This window comes from Antennarius striatus, chromosome 2 (assembly GCF_040054535.1).
Source record: "Antennarius striatus isolate MH-2024 chromosome 2, ASM4005453v1, whole genome shotgun sequence".
NCBI classification, from domain to species: Eukaryota; Metazoa; Chordata; class Actinopteri; order Lophiiformes; family Antennariidae; genus Antennarius; species Antennarius striatus.
Genome location: NC_090777.1, coordinates 29,406,623 through 29,423,257, shown reverse-complemented (window position 1 = coordinate 29,423,257; position 16,635 = coordinate 29,406,623). Strand labels below are relative to the sequence as shown.

The following is a 16,635-nucleotide window of genomic DNA, read 5'->3' as shown; positions in this document are numbered from 1 at the left end:
TCACCGCCTGTTACGCAACGGCAGCTTGAGCCCGAACGCGGTGTGACGTCATCCCCCTCCAAAAGGCCGGGCTTTTAAAAGAAAATAGAGCGCTGGAAACATGACGTCACAGGTGGCTCTAGTTTCTGGTGGGTGGGGGGGTTTCCTGCTTTATGTATGCAGGTGAAACCGAGGTGTGTCACGTTTGACTGGAACAGCCCCCGGTGTGGGGGTGGCGTGACACAGGTGAGGTGACACCTGACAGGCTTGGCTTTTAGCGCAAAGGAGACAATGCGTTCGGACGTGCATGAAACCGAGCCTCTCTCCTCCATTGCCCTCCAGCCGTTGTGTGTGTGTGTGTGGGGGGGGGGGGGGTAAAGGAAGAGTCAAGCCTGAGCCCAGATGAAACTGTTCCGTCTTGCTGCGCCTTGGCTCCACGCCTCCCTGTCATCCCACATCAGCATCAGATTGTCTGTTACAAACAGTTTGGACCAAAAACAGACTTAAGTTAACCTAAAACTGCACAGAAGTGTCTTGTCTGGGTCTCCAAGAACTATCTGACCGTTTTAAAAAAATGTTTTAATGCCTCTTTTAGTCTCTTCTATTTATTTATTTGTGACTCTACAACTGGACAAAGACTCCATATGATTTGCATGTTACGTTTTGATCATAAAAAATACTGTATGTTTTTATTATTAGGGGATTTTATCTATCTATTTATTTTATTTATTTTTATTTTATTTTATTTATTTATTTGGAACTACATAAATGACAAGTGAGTAAAATGACGATGAAGATGGAGATATGAACGAACTTTGTGAAAGTTCGTTTTTATTGTCCCCTGACTGATTCCACATCAGTTTCTAATAACTTTAAGGAAGCTTCACACATTAAAGGTTTACCTGACATGAGGATGTCAGGACTTGAAGCCAGAATTTATCCTCACAAATTACAGAGCGGATTTATTTGTTTTGCTTTTCTGCATGGAGGCCCAGAAGGGATGACAGCTACACGTCCCTCAGTCCAGTCAGACACGTTTATTTAGCTCTAATTAAATGCAGCTATTGTTCAGGATGAAGAGTTCCTTCATTAGATCGTCTTTACGGCACAACTGAGGCCAAAAATAACCCTAGCAGCTCAGAGGATTGTCCTAATGCTATTACAATATACTGAGCCAGCAGGAGATAGATAGATAGATAGATAGATAGATAGATAGATAGATAGATAGATAGATAGATAGATAGATAGATAGATAGATAGATAGATAGATAGATAGATAGATAGATAGATAGATAGATAGATAGATAGATAGATAGATGGATAGATAGATCACACACACACACACACACACACACACACACACACACACACACACACACACACACTCACACACTCACACACACACACACACACACACACACACGCTCATCCCATGAGTGTTTACCGTATGAAAGGATTACTATCCAGTTATGTTTCTGCTGTAATGAGATTACCATAATCTGGTGTACCATCTGATTCATCCCACATCCTCAAACAGTAAAATACCTCCTGGTGTTTTTCGGTGTGAATATTAAAGAGTTGTTTTAAATAAGGATGAGCTCATCAGCGTCTGAACTTTGGTGGTCCCACGTTTCTTCCCTGAATAAAATTAGACATTTTTTAAATTACGTTCCTACCCTGACATGAGGTTTGTCCTCCTGCTCTGTTTCTGACTGTTCCCAATGAGTCTTCAGACAAGAGCTCAAACCCACAATTTTGAATGAACATCAGGTCTTAACAACTGCCAGCCTCCTCATCTTAATATACCTGTCATAAATAATTATATCCAACTTATTTCATTATACTGTATTATAATGGTTCATTGCAGACATCAATATAATTTGGTCTAACTTTGTAATTTCAGTTATTTCAAATGCATTTTAAGTTTGGAGGCTTGAAAAAAAAGTAGCTCTATTGGGAAAACTGCGTGTCAAATGTCTTGAATGACAAGCGGTAACAAGGTGGTACCCGGAGGCCCGGGGACGTGTCCTCTTCTAGTGCAATTAAAAGAAGGATTACAGGCTGGGGGGGGTGCTGGGGGGTAAAGAAACCAAGCTCAGACAGGTAACGTCAACTCATCCGACATAACGTGGGTGTATTCGCGTTGCCATGGGCCTTTCCAGTTACGCAGGTATTGAATGAGTGTGTTTTGACTTATTTCTTGCTCACACACAATTGGTTGGCTGAAACTAAATGAAAGATCAGTTTAAACGCGAGTGGAAACCTGACCCCCCCCCCCCCCAGCATGACGTCATGTGACATCGATGGGATTCAAACAACAGAGTGAACTGGAGTTGTATTTGTTGTGTGGAAATTGAATTTATCATTACAATCAGACACACCAAAGGTCTTTTGTGAGGTCATCATCTATTCTGTGTGGTGTTCCGGGTCGTGGTATTACTTCACTTCTGCTTTATGTCGTGTTTGTGCCTCACACCGTGTGACCTTGATCCCAAATAAATCAGAAGGTGAAAGTGGAAAGAAGACCTCATGAGCTGAGACTGAAGTAACAAGCATGTGATTAAGTGTCCGTCTCTAATTAAAGCAGGTCAACATACGTGTAAATTGCCTTTGACTGACAGCTCTTGATTTATATGGGGAGGTTTTAGAAGGCTTAAAATAAAGTGAGAGAGGAGTAGTATTTAAAGCTTGTTAAATGAATAAACACTGTCACTAATAGGCAACACAACGACAAATGAAAGTCAGTCCCACAAAATACGCCTGTTTCATCAGGAGGAGACCTTCCTGCACTAACATCCATCTACACACACGTGGGAGCTCTGTCCTCCCGTCTTCCTCTCTCTGCTGCTTCCTTCACCCCACAGACGTCTAGACACTAAAGAATAACCCCCCCACCCCACACACCAGTCAGGGGCCCCAAAGACGGGCCTCCATGTGAGGACTGGGTTGTGAGCAGTGTTGGATTTCACCACATCGCAGGTGAACCAACACGTCTCTCTTTTAATTTTTATCCATCTTTGGTATTAAATCAGAAACTCTTATATTATAAATCTGTTACTATGCAGGAATAATTCCGTCCATCTTTAGTACAAACACCATTTTTGACTCACAGGGAAGAGAAACACCTGAAAGACACTGGATGTGTTTGTAGGTATGAATGTATGTTCATAATGTCACCGTTATTCTACTGGTAAAAAAAAACATGAACATGAACATACATGTCAACTATTCAAATTAGAGCTCTACAATGAATGATTTACATTTATTACAACCAATACCTCACACATAGTGTAAACCTGTTGAGACCTTAATTTATATTACATGTTCATTAATGTCACGGTTGGGCGTGGCAGTGCTGCTGTGTGGCAGGGAGGGGCCAGGCTGGTGGGTGGAGCCCCGGCTCCACACCTGAGACTCATCCACACCGTTCTGACGGTTCACACCTGAACATCGTTGGTGTTACTGTCATGAGGCTTTTTAAGCCAGGTTTTGTCACAGCCTGGTGCTGGATCGTTTTCTGAGGTTTGATTCCTGTTAGTCTGTCCTAATTTTGTGATTTGTTTAGTCTGGAGAATGTTTTGTGTTTGTCATTAAATCATGGATGGAAGATTCACTTTTGGTCTCCTGCATTTGGGTCCATATTCCGCCAGCCGTGACAATTAATGCACACACACGATCTAATGTCGTCCAATCCAAATGTTTGTTTGACAGCGCCTATGAGGAGTTTCTCCTGACGTTTTCATAGAGACGTACATTCATTATTTTTTTTACCACTTATCCAGTATGGGGTCAGGGGGGTGCAGGGACGGGGAGGGGACTGGAACCATTCACCCCGGGCAAGTTTTTATTTCTTTGCAGGGATGCTCAGAAAGAAAAAGAACCGTTCTCAGTCACGAGTCACCAATTCAACCATATTGTATGATTTTGATGGTGGGGGTGGGGTGTACATGGGCCACCTTGTTGTGAAGCTACAGTGCTGTCCATTCCATCACCATTAAATTAGATGTAGTATTGAGGTCCTAGTTATAAAATAATAGGAAACAAAGGAAGCAGTGCAGTCCTGTTGTTTATTTTTGTGAAAACAAAATCAGAAAACAATAACCCCCCCAATATACCCTCAATATATGATAAATCAATATGTCAACACAAAATTCCATACATCTAAGAAGGGGTTTCTGGTGGCGCAGCGGTGCAGAGATTATCTCTGTGACCTCACAGCAAGAAAAGTCTGGGTTCAGGGTGAGGAATGGCATTTCTCTGTGTGGCGTTAGCGTGTTCCTCCTGCGTGTTGCTCCGGTTTCCTCCCCCCAGTCCAAAAACATGCAGTGGAAAAAAAGATGAGATGTGAACTGAGCCTCAAAATTGCCCTGTAATGTAGCTGTGAGGGGTATTTGTCTTTCTGTGTGTTGGGTCTGATGAACTGGTGGCCTGTTCAGGGGGTACCCCTCTTCTAGTTAGCTAGGATGAGCTCCAGACCCCCCCACAGTGCTTTAAAGCAGCGGTCCCCAACCCTTTTCACACAATGGACCGGTTTAATGTCAGACAGTTTTTTCACGGAGCGGCCTTTAAGATGTGGGGGGTGAACACAACACAATTATAGATAAAACAGAAATAATGTCAGTTCTGCTTTTATTCTGTGTGACCCGCTACCGACTGACCCACGAACCAGTGCCGTCCACAGCCCGGGGGTTGGGGGCCACTGCTGTAAAAGATAATAGGTTATAAAAATCAGATGGAAGAATTTCATTATAATTACGTTAATATCACTTTAACTCCTTAACCAGTATAATTCTTACAGTCACTTTTGCTGTTTCACATCTCAAAACCAAACGAAGGACTTTCCTTCCTGGTGACCCCTAAAAATAGCACCCCCTGCTTCCTGCAAACGCACAATGACAGGCCCCTGAGACTGAACACTCCTTGAGGGCCTTTCACAAGCTGAGACCCATCCTTTACATAACACACGTGGTGCTGTCGCTGTCGTCGTAGTCAGTGTGTCACTGCACATCAGCTCATGGCTTTTTGCTTAAAATTCATGCCCCCACCTCCAGCACACTTTCACCTCTCTGGTTCTATTTTTTTTGTATTTTTCTCTTCCTGACTCTATTTTTACTCTGCTTTTCTTCTTCACGGTGCCCCCAGGCTGGGCCTGAGCTTCTGTCCTGCTCAGCCAGAGAGGATGAAAGCTGACTCACAGATGACTCGCATTAACGCGGATGGCTGCACGGACTTCCACAAATAAACAGCATTTGTGGATGTAGGACATGCACATAGTGACACACACACACAAACACACACACACACACACGCACACACACACACACACACACACACAGATTGTAGTGGAACAACTGCATGCATGATGCACCTGTTCACGTCTCTTGCTTTAAAAACCAGGCCAATAAAGAGGTTTGTTAGACGTGCAGATTATTGCATTATTTCCATTCTTTTGGGAAAATTTCTCATCATATAATTAAAGTCGGCGCGTTACTGCCATAGAGAAAAAACAGCGTTTTTCACTTCAACAGACGAAGTGTGTTATTTTTGATGCAGCGAAAGCCGTGAAACAACACATCTATGACCTTTTTGAGCATGCATGAAGAAGCTGTAGCATGTTGGTACGTGATGTAACATAAGGCGTCATGCAAAGTATGCACCTAAGGCAGGAATGAAATTTGTTCTCAAATTTAAAAAAAAAAGCTGCTCTTGATGCTCTTGTAATGGGAGAACTTCCACAGGAGTTAAACGCTTGCGCCACCTAGCGGCCTGTTCTGGACACATTTAGTAAAAGTTAGTAAAGTTTTTACTGTGATTTGTTTTATAAAATGTTCCTGAAAAAACAAATACTTATTTCATTACAGTATTTTTTTTTTCTTTCCAAGTGGTTGCACAAAGTTTGTGACAAAAGTGTGTTAAGGTGAGCTGACGTGAATCCTCATCTCGATCTAGATGAGCGTCTTTGTTTTCTTGTGACGTGCAGATCCGGTGTTCTTCTCTTTTTTAATTTTCGTTTTCTTGCCCGCTGCCATTATTTCTTTTTCGCAATCTTCCTGCTTCTGCCTTCGCTTCACAGGCAGCATTTCCTTCAAGTGTTGGAACCTCTTCAGGTCAGCACAGAACAATACCTAAAAAGGACAGAAGGTTTTCTCTGTTTATAGCTGACAGACCATAAAAGATGTAACAGAGAGTCATTGACAGACCCTGGATGATGATGATGATGATGATGATGCTTACCGACTGAGCCCAGCCAGCATAAGGTCCCCACAACTTTCTGAAAAAATCCCCTGTGTAGAAATATGACATTTAATATTGTGTTAATAAGTCTCTTTAATAAAAATGGTAAACAGCACTGCTGATGTGCAACAGCATAGATATTAACCAATATCTCTGTGAAGTTTATCTGTGATGCTCTTTTGTCCGGTGCCAGCAGCGTAGTTGTAGTCACGTTTTGCAATCTGCCACACATGTGTGTCTATGGGAACGGCGTCGGTCTTATCCAGAGACATCAGACAGACGCAGTCTGCCACCTACAGGAGACACGCACGTGGAAAACCGTGTCGTTCTTACAGATGGCTTCAATCCAAGAGGCTGTTGTCTTCCTCCATCCTACCTTGGTTCCCACACCGGGGAGAGAACGCAGAGCATCACGGGCTTGTAGGTAAGGGACGCCGCGTAGGTTGTCGAGCCACTCGAGCCCATGGGTGTCCAAAATCTGCTTTGCACTCTGCTGAAGGAACCGAGCCCTGTATCCAAAGCCGAGATCCCTGAGACGCTCCTCTACACCGTCGTCTGCCAATGAACATGCAGAAAATTATTCAATTACAGAGACCATTTGTAGACCTGATTCTTCCGTTAATGCATATTTATGTATCCATATATGGATATATCCATATCCATGCAGTCCAATGCGGTTACATCACTATAAATTGAGTGTAGATTTGTAGGTGTCAAGGACCTGCAAGTGCAAACAGGGAGGGAAAGTTGTGGTACGAGGTTTGATCCAGGTGGCACAGAGGGGCGCCCAGCGCCCGGCACAGTCGCTCCACCATCCCCTGGATGCGTGAGATGTGGTTGTTGGAGGTACAAATGAACGAAAATAGGCATTCAGCTGGGTCCTGGCGTAGCAGTCGCACTCCTGGGGACACAAATATATTTATCATCTATGGGATTAGCGGTTATGTAATAATATTCATGAACAATCATACAGACCTGTGAAGGTGTCCGCTATGTGTGTGAAGTGAGGGTCTGCTGCTCCCCATTCCTTGTAGAGGTCCTGCAGATTGACATTGAACTGGAAATAATCTCTCAGCATCTCTTCTTCCTCATTTTGCATTGAAGTCTGATCCGGTTTCTCCTCTTCCTCCTTTTTAGCTGCTTTAAATCTCTCTGTTTTGGGGCCGATCTGGACAGGAACACCTGTTCTCCTCTTCCCAACCCCCACCTCCACCTGCCTGTCTTGGTTTTCATAGACATGATACCAAAGACTGTCGTCTGTCTGGGTCAGAGTCCAGACTCGTCCTCCAAACACTCCGGTCCAGTGACCCTCCGCAGTTTCTCTCCAGCTGGGGGTAAACATGTAAACATAAACACACAAGGAGATCCAACCACAATGCTGACAGACGAACACAGCTCAGGTTGTAAATGGCTTACACTTAGTGTTGTACTGCCTGTGTTGTACTACCTGTTGTACTGCCTGTGTTGTACTGCCTGTGTTGTACTACCTGTTGTACTGCCTGTGTTGTACTGCCTGTGTTGTACTGCCTGTGTTGTACTACCTGTTGTACTGCCTGTGTTTATTACCTGTTGTACTACCTGTTGTACTGCCTGTGTTGTACTGCCCGTGTTGTACTTCCTGTGTTGTACTACCTGTTGTACTGCCTGTGTTGTACTGCCTGTGTTGTACTACCTGTTGTACTGCCTGTGTTGTACTACCTGTTGTACTACCTGTTGTACTGCCTGTGTTGTACTGCCCGTGTTGTACTGCCTGTTGTACTGCCTGTGTTGTACTGCCTGTTGTACTGCCTGTGTTGTACTACCTGTTGTACTACCTGTTGTACTGCCTGTGTTGTACTGCCTGTTGTACTACCTGTTGTACTACCTGTTGTACTGCCTGTTGTACTGCCTGTTGTACTACCTGTTGTACTACCTGTTGTACTGCCTGTTGTACTGCCTGTTGTACTACCTGTTGTGCTACCTGTTGTACTACCTGTTGTACTGCCTGTTGTACTGCCTGTGTTGTACTGCCTGTGTTGTACTGCCTGTGTTGTACTACCTGTTGTACTGCCTGTTGTACTGCCTGTTGTACTGCCTGTTGTACTGCCTGTTGTACTGCCTGTGTTGTACTGCCTGTTGTACTGCCTGTTGCACCGGGGCTCTGACAACACTGCAATTTCATCGGTGCTGCATGTCGTGCATATCTAGTACATTTGACAATAAAGTTGTCTTTAACATGCCTACCGGAAAGACTGTCCACAGGCGAGAGTGAGATCCAGACGTAACTCTGACTTTGCGCAGGCCAGAGATTTCCACATTTTAGCCCCAGATGACAGAACTGCATGTTTAGCCATAACAGATGCTAACAGCGCCGTGCTGTCAAGGTAAAGACAAAAATGTCCGTATGACCTATCAAAGTGTCCCGGTATCATAAAATCTTTGTGGTGTGAGACATTGATTGCGGTGGCGGAACGCAAACACCACAAATATTGTTGACACTTGAGTTGATGTTTACGATCCGTTGAGGACTAATAAAGTTTTTTTTCAATTGAATTGAATAAAGCAATTGAAAAAAAAACTTTCACGGAGTTGTTGTAGCCGGCGTCGGTAATGTTGGTCAACAAAGAGCTTACACTGCGTTACAACGATATGGACATTTTATTGAAAACATTTATTAACGTTGACGTAATTTTGTTCTAAATATTATTTAATGTAAAAATGAATAGATTCTTTTCCGAAATCGAGGTAAAAAATCGTATTTCCCAAAGTTTTAATCGGTTTTCTGACGCAACATTGCACGTGTTCCGGTATTCCCCTCCCGCGATGACGTCACGGCAGCTTCTGATTGGCTATCTCCTCCTAAGTAGGCGGTGATTTTCGTCGATCTTACTCGCGATTAGTCAATGCAATCCGTGGTCGCGGTGTGCAGTTGCCAAATTTATACGTCACTTTTTTTTTTTTTTTAGGTATTTTTAGGAATCCAGCCTCGTTCTCTGTGAAGTGGAGCGTGAGGTGGTCGTGAGTGTGTGTTGGTGTGAAGACCTGTCGGTGCGAACGGTGGAATAATGGCGGAGACGGTGACACTTTTCACTACCATTGGGCTCAGTGAGCAGAAAGCCAAAGAGACGCTGAAGAATGAAGCGCTGACTTCCTCGCTGAAAGACGCGATTATTCAGGTACACACACATGCAGGGAAAGTTAACTTCCGGAAATGTGATTGACATTTACTGCTACTCCTTTTAGCTCTCTTGTTTTGTTCACCATCATCGTTTCGTGTCACTTTGAAGACGCTAAATTTTGGAATTCGTTCGAAGCCCCTTTGAGCAGCTGTCGCAGAGCCGGTTCATTTTCACTTTCACATTCCGAAAATTAGTTTCGAAATGACTGCAGAGATAAAATTACTGCGTTGTTTTGTCTAATAGTTAACTTAATACTGTCGATTTTGTCTTACATGTCATGCAAATAAATAAAGTTGTGTTTTTTAATTCTTTTTCTTCAGGCTCAGAGTGTCTGTGGAGCAGAGGGCGTGGCTAAGCCTATGGGCACATTGCTGTACACTATGGTGTCTCGCCTTAAAGACCACAGACGCCTGGCCTTCCTCTCAACCAGCATAGCTCAATGCAAAATCTGCACTGAGCTCCAGCTGTCAGGTAATGTCTGACATGTTAACGTGTTCCAACATGACTGAACGCAGAAAACACTCTCCTGTACAGTTACTACACTCATACAACACACAACACACCAGACGAGAACAAAAAGTTGGTTTTTTTGGAAGTATAATAGTTTATTTGCACTCACAAATTGTATTGTATATCCAAATTAATCTTTTACAGTCGACCGTTATGTGATTAAACATGTCGTTCGTGTTATATGAGCAGTGTGGTTAACCACTGATACATTCTGATTGTGCAAATGCACATTATGGCAGGATGTAACTTGCTATTACGACTTACTAAATTAATTTTATAGGCTCTGCACATAAATAATAACGTATATGTTGCACTGAATTCTGTATTGAACTCTTGATTAATTTTTTGTAGCTGCACTTGACTTTCTGAAGAGTCATCCTCAGGACCCCATCAACCAGAAGGCATTTGATGAAGCGTGCGGAGTTGGAGTGAAAATAACACCAGAGCAGATTGAAGATGCTGTAAGTGCACGAGCCCCAAAAAAAAAAAAAAAAGGTATTTTTTACAGGTTTCACTGGTTTTTGTGTTGTCTGTAACTGGAATGTCCTGCAGGTGGAGACTGTTATTAAGAAGTATCAGGAGCAGCTGTTAAAGGAGAGGTATCACTTCAACATGGGGCTGCTGATGGGTGAGACGTCACACTGACGTGATAGTAAATATTTTCGCAGCCATTAATTCCCAACAGTGACTCTGAACATTTGTGTCCAATGCAGGAGAAGCACGCGCTGCCCTGAAATGGGCAGAAGGAAAGGCCATCAAAAATGAAGTGGACATGCAGGTGTGTTTTTAATTTATTATTATTTCCTGTTAGAAGTAGCATGTTTGACAGTCTTATGTATAGATATATGGATAGATGGACAGAAAAGTGTGGAACAGAACCATATAAACATAAAAGGTCACAAGTTGATGTGCAAAGCTTACATAATGCAGTGTAACTAGAAAGAAATTAACATAATATATGGAAGTAGTAGCAGTTGGGCTAATAAAGGGAAATCTTATTTATGTGACTAAAGTCCTTCAGTCCTGTAATCCCTGTCATGCCCCCCGCCCCTCAGCAACCCCTCCCCCCTCTGTCCAGCTGTGGAGTCGTATAGTCTAATAATGGGACGAGACACAGGAATTTTTCAGCCTGTTAGTGTCGCTCCTCAGGAGCAGCAGTCTCTCGCTGGACAGGCTTGTGTGGCTGCTGTCGGCAGCTTGTAGAAGACGCCAGGCTGTCATTGTTATTCACGCTGTTTATTATTAATTAATTAACGATGGTCTTTGTTTTAAAGGTCCTACACCTGCTAGGACCAAAGTCAGAGGCCGACCTGGAGAAGAAATCTAAGGTAACACGTCACATGATTTATTTTCTCCTATTTATTTCAACAAAAATACAGGAGGACCTTGGTTGGAAATTTTGTACATTCTTTTGTAGTCTGTCTTTCATCCTTGCTCTGATGCAAATAACTTTAACAACATGTCTGACTGTTTCTTGGTTGCTGCATTCTGAACGTTTTGATTTCATCTGTGGTAAATGTGTGTCGGTTTTTTACAGCCCCAGAAAGCAAAAGCAACGGCGAATGACACAAAGCAAGAGGAAGAGGTGGTGAAAGGTAAGAGAAAGGTCACGTTAACAGGCAGAAGTTCTGTTCGTGGTTTTATCGTTTTTTGACACTGTTTGTTATTCAGTTCAAGGTATGATGGAGGAAGGAAAGTCACTCATGGAGCAGCTCAGAGGAGAGGCTCTGAAATTTCATAAACCAGGTGAGACGATGAGATATAGTTGAGTACAAAATGTTTTTTCTCCATTTATTTGTGCATTAAGGATTAATTGACCTGCTGATCTTTGATCCGTGTCTTCCATCAGGGGAGAACTACACAACTGAGGGCTACGTGGTTACACCAAACACCATGAACTTACTTAAAAAGCACATGGAAGACACTGGTGGACAGGTACAGACTTTAGTCGTCAGGAGAAGAAACATCAACTTGAAAGTTTTGTGGTTAAAATGGATTTCTTTTGTCCACTTACAACTTCTTGTAGGTTCGAACTCGTTTTCCTCCTGAGCCCAACGGCATCCTCCACATCGGACATGCCAAAGCTATCAACTTCAATTTTGGATATGCAAAGGTAATAGATGTTTTGGTTTTGGCTCATTCTCCTGTGAGCTGATTATCCGACCAGTTTCCTGTAAAAATGACCTCCGTCCGCAGGCAAACAATGGGATTTGTTTCTTGAGGTATGATGACACAAATCCAGAGAAAGAGGAGGAAAAATACTTCACTGCTATCAAGGAAATGGTTGAGTGGCTTGGTGAGTTTCACTCCTTCAGTTTTCACATTTTTGATTTGATGGAAGCTTACTTCCCTCTGGATCACATCGTGTCCCACAGGCTACAAACCGTATGCCGTCACTCATGCCTCGGACAACTTTCAGAAACTCTACGACCTTGCTGTTGATCTTGTTCGCAGGTGAGGGGGTCCAAGAGTTTAAATGCATGATTGTTAATGCCCACAAAGCCGGTAGATGTTGTGTGATTGTTGTGTGTGTTTTCCTTTAGGGGTCATGCTTATGTGTGCCACCAGAAGGGAGAGGAGCTGAAGGGCCATAACGTTCCTCCATCCCCGTGGAGAGACCGACCGGTGGAGGAGTCCCTGGTGTTGTTTGAGAGGATGAAGAAGGGCCTGTTTGCTGAGGGCGAGGCCACACTCAGGATGAAGATGGTCATGGAGGATGGGAAGCTGGACCCTGTGGCGTACCGGATCAAGTACACCCCTCACCATCGGTCGGGAGACGAATGGTACAGTATCCTGACCTTCACTTTTGAATAAAACATTTCTCCCAACATCCTTCGTCTAACTTTCCCCTTTTCTTGTGTTCAGGTGCATCTACCCCACCTATGACTATACCCACTGTTTGTGTGACTCCATTGAAGATATCACACACTCTCTCTGCACAAAAGAGTTCCAGTCTAGGTGACCGTTGGTTGTAGTTCAGCAGCATCTTTCTTTGTCTCAGACATCAATGCATCATGTTTCCCGTTCTGTCTGGACAGGCGCTCGTCATACTTCTGGCTGTGTAATGCTCTGGACCTGTATTGTCCTGTCCAGTGGGAATACGGACGACTGAATCTCACCTACACTGTTGTGTCCAAGAGGAAGATCATCAAACTGGTAGACACCGGTGTGGTCAGGTAAAACTACCTTTTTGTGTTTCCAGTGTTCCAGTCATTGATTTTAACCATTTAAATTACATTACAAACAAAGAGTGTTCAATTAAAATTTCTAAATGCTGGGAAGTATTTAAAAGTAAATTTTTTCACTGCTGGCGCACAGTTTGCAGAAATGTTAAAAAAGAAAACGTTTGTACCTGGAACCTGTTATTTTTTTCTTAAACTAAGTCCCCTTTCTGATGTGCAACTAAATGTTGGCTTCAGCCTCTTTGGTTAATAAATAACTTTTATGATGTTAGATTGAGCCATAATATAAATCTTACTATCTGGGAGCATAGCAACATGCTAGGTGACTCTTAACGCAGCGCATATCTTCATGTAGACATAACCAACATTTATTTATCCCTAAATCAATAATATATGTATGATCAGTCTAGAATAGCATCGGTTGCCATGTAGATGTACTTTCATTCTATATGAAGTAGAATTTGTTCAGTTTTGACCGGATATTTTCTAATTGCAGAGACTGGGATGATCCCCGACTCTTCACTTTGACTGCACTGAGGAGGAGAGGCTTCCCACCAGAGGCCATCAACAACTTCTGTGCACGGGTGTGTAGAATGGATGGATTGATGACTGCAGGATATGATGATAAGTCTTGTTATTAATAGTGATCGGCATGAGGGTTTTTTTTTTTTCCTGGTTGAACAAAATCTTTATCACAGTGGCATCATGAAACTGTTGGAAGTAAAAACTCGTTTGCAGATTGAGAAAACATTAGAAAGCTATGCATCTGTTTTTCACCTTGTCTTGTCACAGCATGAGTGAATACTTTGGCATGTTTGGATGCAGGATCCCATTTTCTTATAATAATAAATGATAACATGATGGCACTATCAAGTCATAAAATTGAGATGCTTCAGCGGCAGTGAAGCATGTTGGTCCTTCCACTCAATGCTCATATTTCTCCCAATCAGGAAATCTGTCCTCAAGGACAAGTGAAACAAATACCCCCCATATGATTAACGTCGCATATCAAACTGTTAAACTGTAACTAGTGCACCCCTAAAGAGGATCGTGCTGGTGTGTGACGATATGTGACATCTGGATGCAGGTCGGAGTCACGGTTTCCCAGACGACGACAGAGCCCCACCTTCTGGAGGCGTGTGTGAGGGATGTGCTGAATGACACGGCCCCCAGAGCCATGGCTGTGCTGGAACCACTCAAAGTCACCATAACCAACCTGCCTGACAACACAAAGGTTTGTTAATGACGGACTAATGGATGACACGGGGAACTACTCATTGATAAATTCTATTGTCTTTTAAATCCTCTGCTGATCTCCTGTCACAGTCAGATGTACGAGTACCAAACTTCCCCGCCAACGAGGCCAAAGGCATCCACCTGGTTCCGTTCTCCCGTACAATCTACATTGAACAAAGCGACTTCAGAGAGGTGAGAGAACATGAACAAGAGACAAAGTCTCTTTGTGAAATTTGTGGACTTTGGACTGAAGATGATGATGATGATGATGATGATGATGATGATAATGGATTGCGTGTTTTGCAGGTGATGGAAAAAGGCTACAAGCGTCTCACCCCAGAACAGCCAGTAGGCCTAAGGCATGCTGGGTATGTGATATCAGTCCAGAAGGTCATCAAGGTGAGACTCCAGGTCCACGTGTCTGTTTGTCCTTTAGCCCGAAATTGGAACTTCAAGGACTTTTATTTTTTGCTATTTTTTGTGATTCTTCATTACTCTTGTAGTTTCTATTTCCTTAGCAGTGTTAGCAGTTAATCTTTTAATTCTATGAAAACCTTTTAGTCATTTTTGATGTGTTCATCAGGATGATCAGGGTAAAGTGATTGAATTGGAGGTGAACTGCTGCAGTTCTGAGACCTCTGAGAAACCAAAGGCCTTCATCCAGTGGGTCTGCCAGCCGCTTGTGTGTGAAGTGCGCCTTTATGAAAGGCTGTAAGTTACAGAAAACCACTCATTTTTATCAAACAGCCCATGTAGAAAACTCTTACATAAAGAAAACCTGTCCCTCTTTTTTTTAGGTTCCTGCACAAACATCCTGAGGATCCATCCGAAGTGCCCAACGGCTTCCTGAGTGACATCAATCCTGTGAGTACCTTTGTGTTTGTGTGACTGGACCAACTCAGGTTTCTCCATTGGTGCAGCGACTGTTAAATGTAATTCTTATATATATATTTATTTATTTTTGCTCATTTAGGATTCCATGCAGATTATCCCCAGTGCCTTTGTGGATGTCTCAGTCAAGGGAGCAAAAGTTCTTGATAAATTCCAGTTTGAGAGAGTCGGCTACTTCTCTTTGGACCCAGACAGCACTGACGATAAGGTGCAATATGACAATCTGAGGCAGTCGAATTATCTGACCAATTCCTGTTGATGGAATTTTGTGATTTTGGTTTGTTGGATTATTTTAACCTGAATGTTTTTCTTTTTCCCGCAGCTCGTCTTCAACAGAACGGTCACCCTCAAAGAAGATTCCGGGAAGATCTGATGTCCTGCCACATTTCCTGCTTCCCCATGAGCCCACAGACACATGTCTCAATTACCTGCCAATTTCTAATTATTGGTGAAGTCTGCCTATCTAATGTTTGTCAGCAAGACAACAGACTGCTTTGGTTGTGACTGACTCAGGTCAGATACTGTAAGAACTGCACATCAATAGTCATAACAGAATGTTAGCCAACAACAAGACTGCTGTTTCAGTTTGTTCAGTGTCTGTCAATCAGTGTCACAGCAATAATACTCCACTAAGCAGGGCTTTGAAACGGTTCATGGGACGAAAACCAGAAACATTTGTTTTCGTTCCTGGCAAAATACCAAAACCAAAAACTTTGTATTTTTTAATGTTCCGGAACAGAATCGGAACAGAAAATTTCTGACCTCAAGTCTCCCTTCCTGTCATTCACTCTATGTGTGATGAGAGCGGAGAGAAGTTGATGCACATCACTGGCAATCAAGGGAAAGGCAGTCTCCCAACCTCGATTATATTCATAGAAGGTGAACACTGCAGTCTGTCAATCTGAAAAAAAGTTTGATTCAGACATGAACTCATTGGCTGCAGTCATTTTTAGTGCAGTGTGTCCCCGTACTGTCAGCGCTTTGTAGACATTAATCTCAGGTGGACTTCCTCCAACGATCTGGACATTTATCTGTGTTTTCGTTCTGGTCTTGACCGATCACAAGATGCTTCATTCGGACCAATGCTCTGTTCGCTCCCCGGTGACCTCTGACACTGACACCTGCAAATTTTGCTGCATCATAAACTGCCGCAACTTCTCCGTCTCACTCTCCATCCTCCATTCCGTCACTGGATCAGTGTTCTGTTTACTGTAGGGACACATCTACAGTATGTAAACTAATTGTTTTATTTGCCAACATAAAAGTCAAAGCTCCCTACCTATTTATTTTTACAAGGAATTTTATTAACTGGTTTGGGATCTGTATTTTTTTGTTCTAACCGGTTTAGCAACGTCAATTAATTGATGGAACATAAAACTGGAATCGTTATAATTCCGTTAATTTCCGTTTCTGTTGGCAAAATCGTCTGGTTCAAAGCCCTGCCA

At 43.0% G+C, this 16,635-nt stretch overlaps 2 protein-coding genes across 2 annotated transcripts; one reads left to right on the top strand and one right to left on the bottom strand.

Moving 5' to 3' along the window:
* Positions 1-4,042: 4,042 nt before the first annotated feature.
* ogg1 (8-oxoguanine DNA glycosylase) lies at positions 4,043-9,097 on the bottom strand. Its single transcript, XM_068332954.1, has 7 exons — positions 8,437-9,097; positions 7,189-7,541; positions 6,935-7,114; positions 6,590-6,768; positions 6,359-6,506; positions 6,214-6,263; positions 4,043-6,104 (listed from the first exon to the last, which is right to left on the bottom strand). The coding sequence occupies exons 1-7, from the start codon at positions 8,622-8,624 to the stop codon at positions 5,925-5,927; spliced, it is 1,278 nt and encodes a 425-aa protein (XP_068189055.1). The 5' UTR covers positions 8,625-9,097; the 3' UTR covers positions 4,043-5,924.
* Positions 9,098-9,153: 56 nt separating this feature from the next.
* qars1 (glutaminyl-tRNA synthetase 1) lies at positions 9,154-16,162 on the top strand. The gene is made up of 23 exons (XM_068332942.1): positions 9,154-9,368; positions 9,692-9,842; positions 10,233-10,342; positions 10,434-10,509; positions 10,595-10,659; positions 11,156-11,209; positions 11,419-11,476; positions 11,553-11,627; positions 11,731-11,816; positions 11,908-11,994; positions 12,078-12,177; positions 12,257-12,335; positions 12,425-12,664; positions 12,747-12,839; positions 12,920-13,057; positions 13,560-13,647; positions 14,151-14,297; positions 14,390-14,491; positions 14,606-14,698; positions 14,883-15,010; positions 15,097-15,163; positions 15,273-15,398; positions 15,513-16,162. The coding sequence occupies exons 1-23, from the start codon at positions 9,258-9,260 to the stop codon at positions 15,561-15,563; spliced, it is 2,325 nt and encodes a 774-aa protein (XP_068189043.1). The 5' UTR covers positions 9,154-9,257; the 3' UTR covers positions 15,564-16,162.
* The last annotated feature ends 473 nt before the right edge of the window (positions 16,163-16,635 follow it).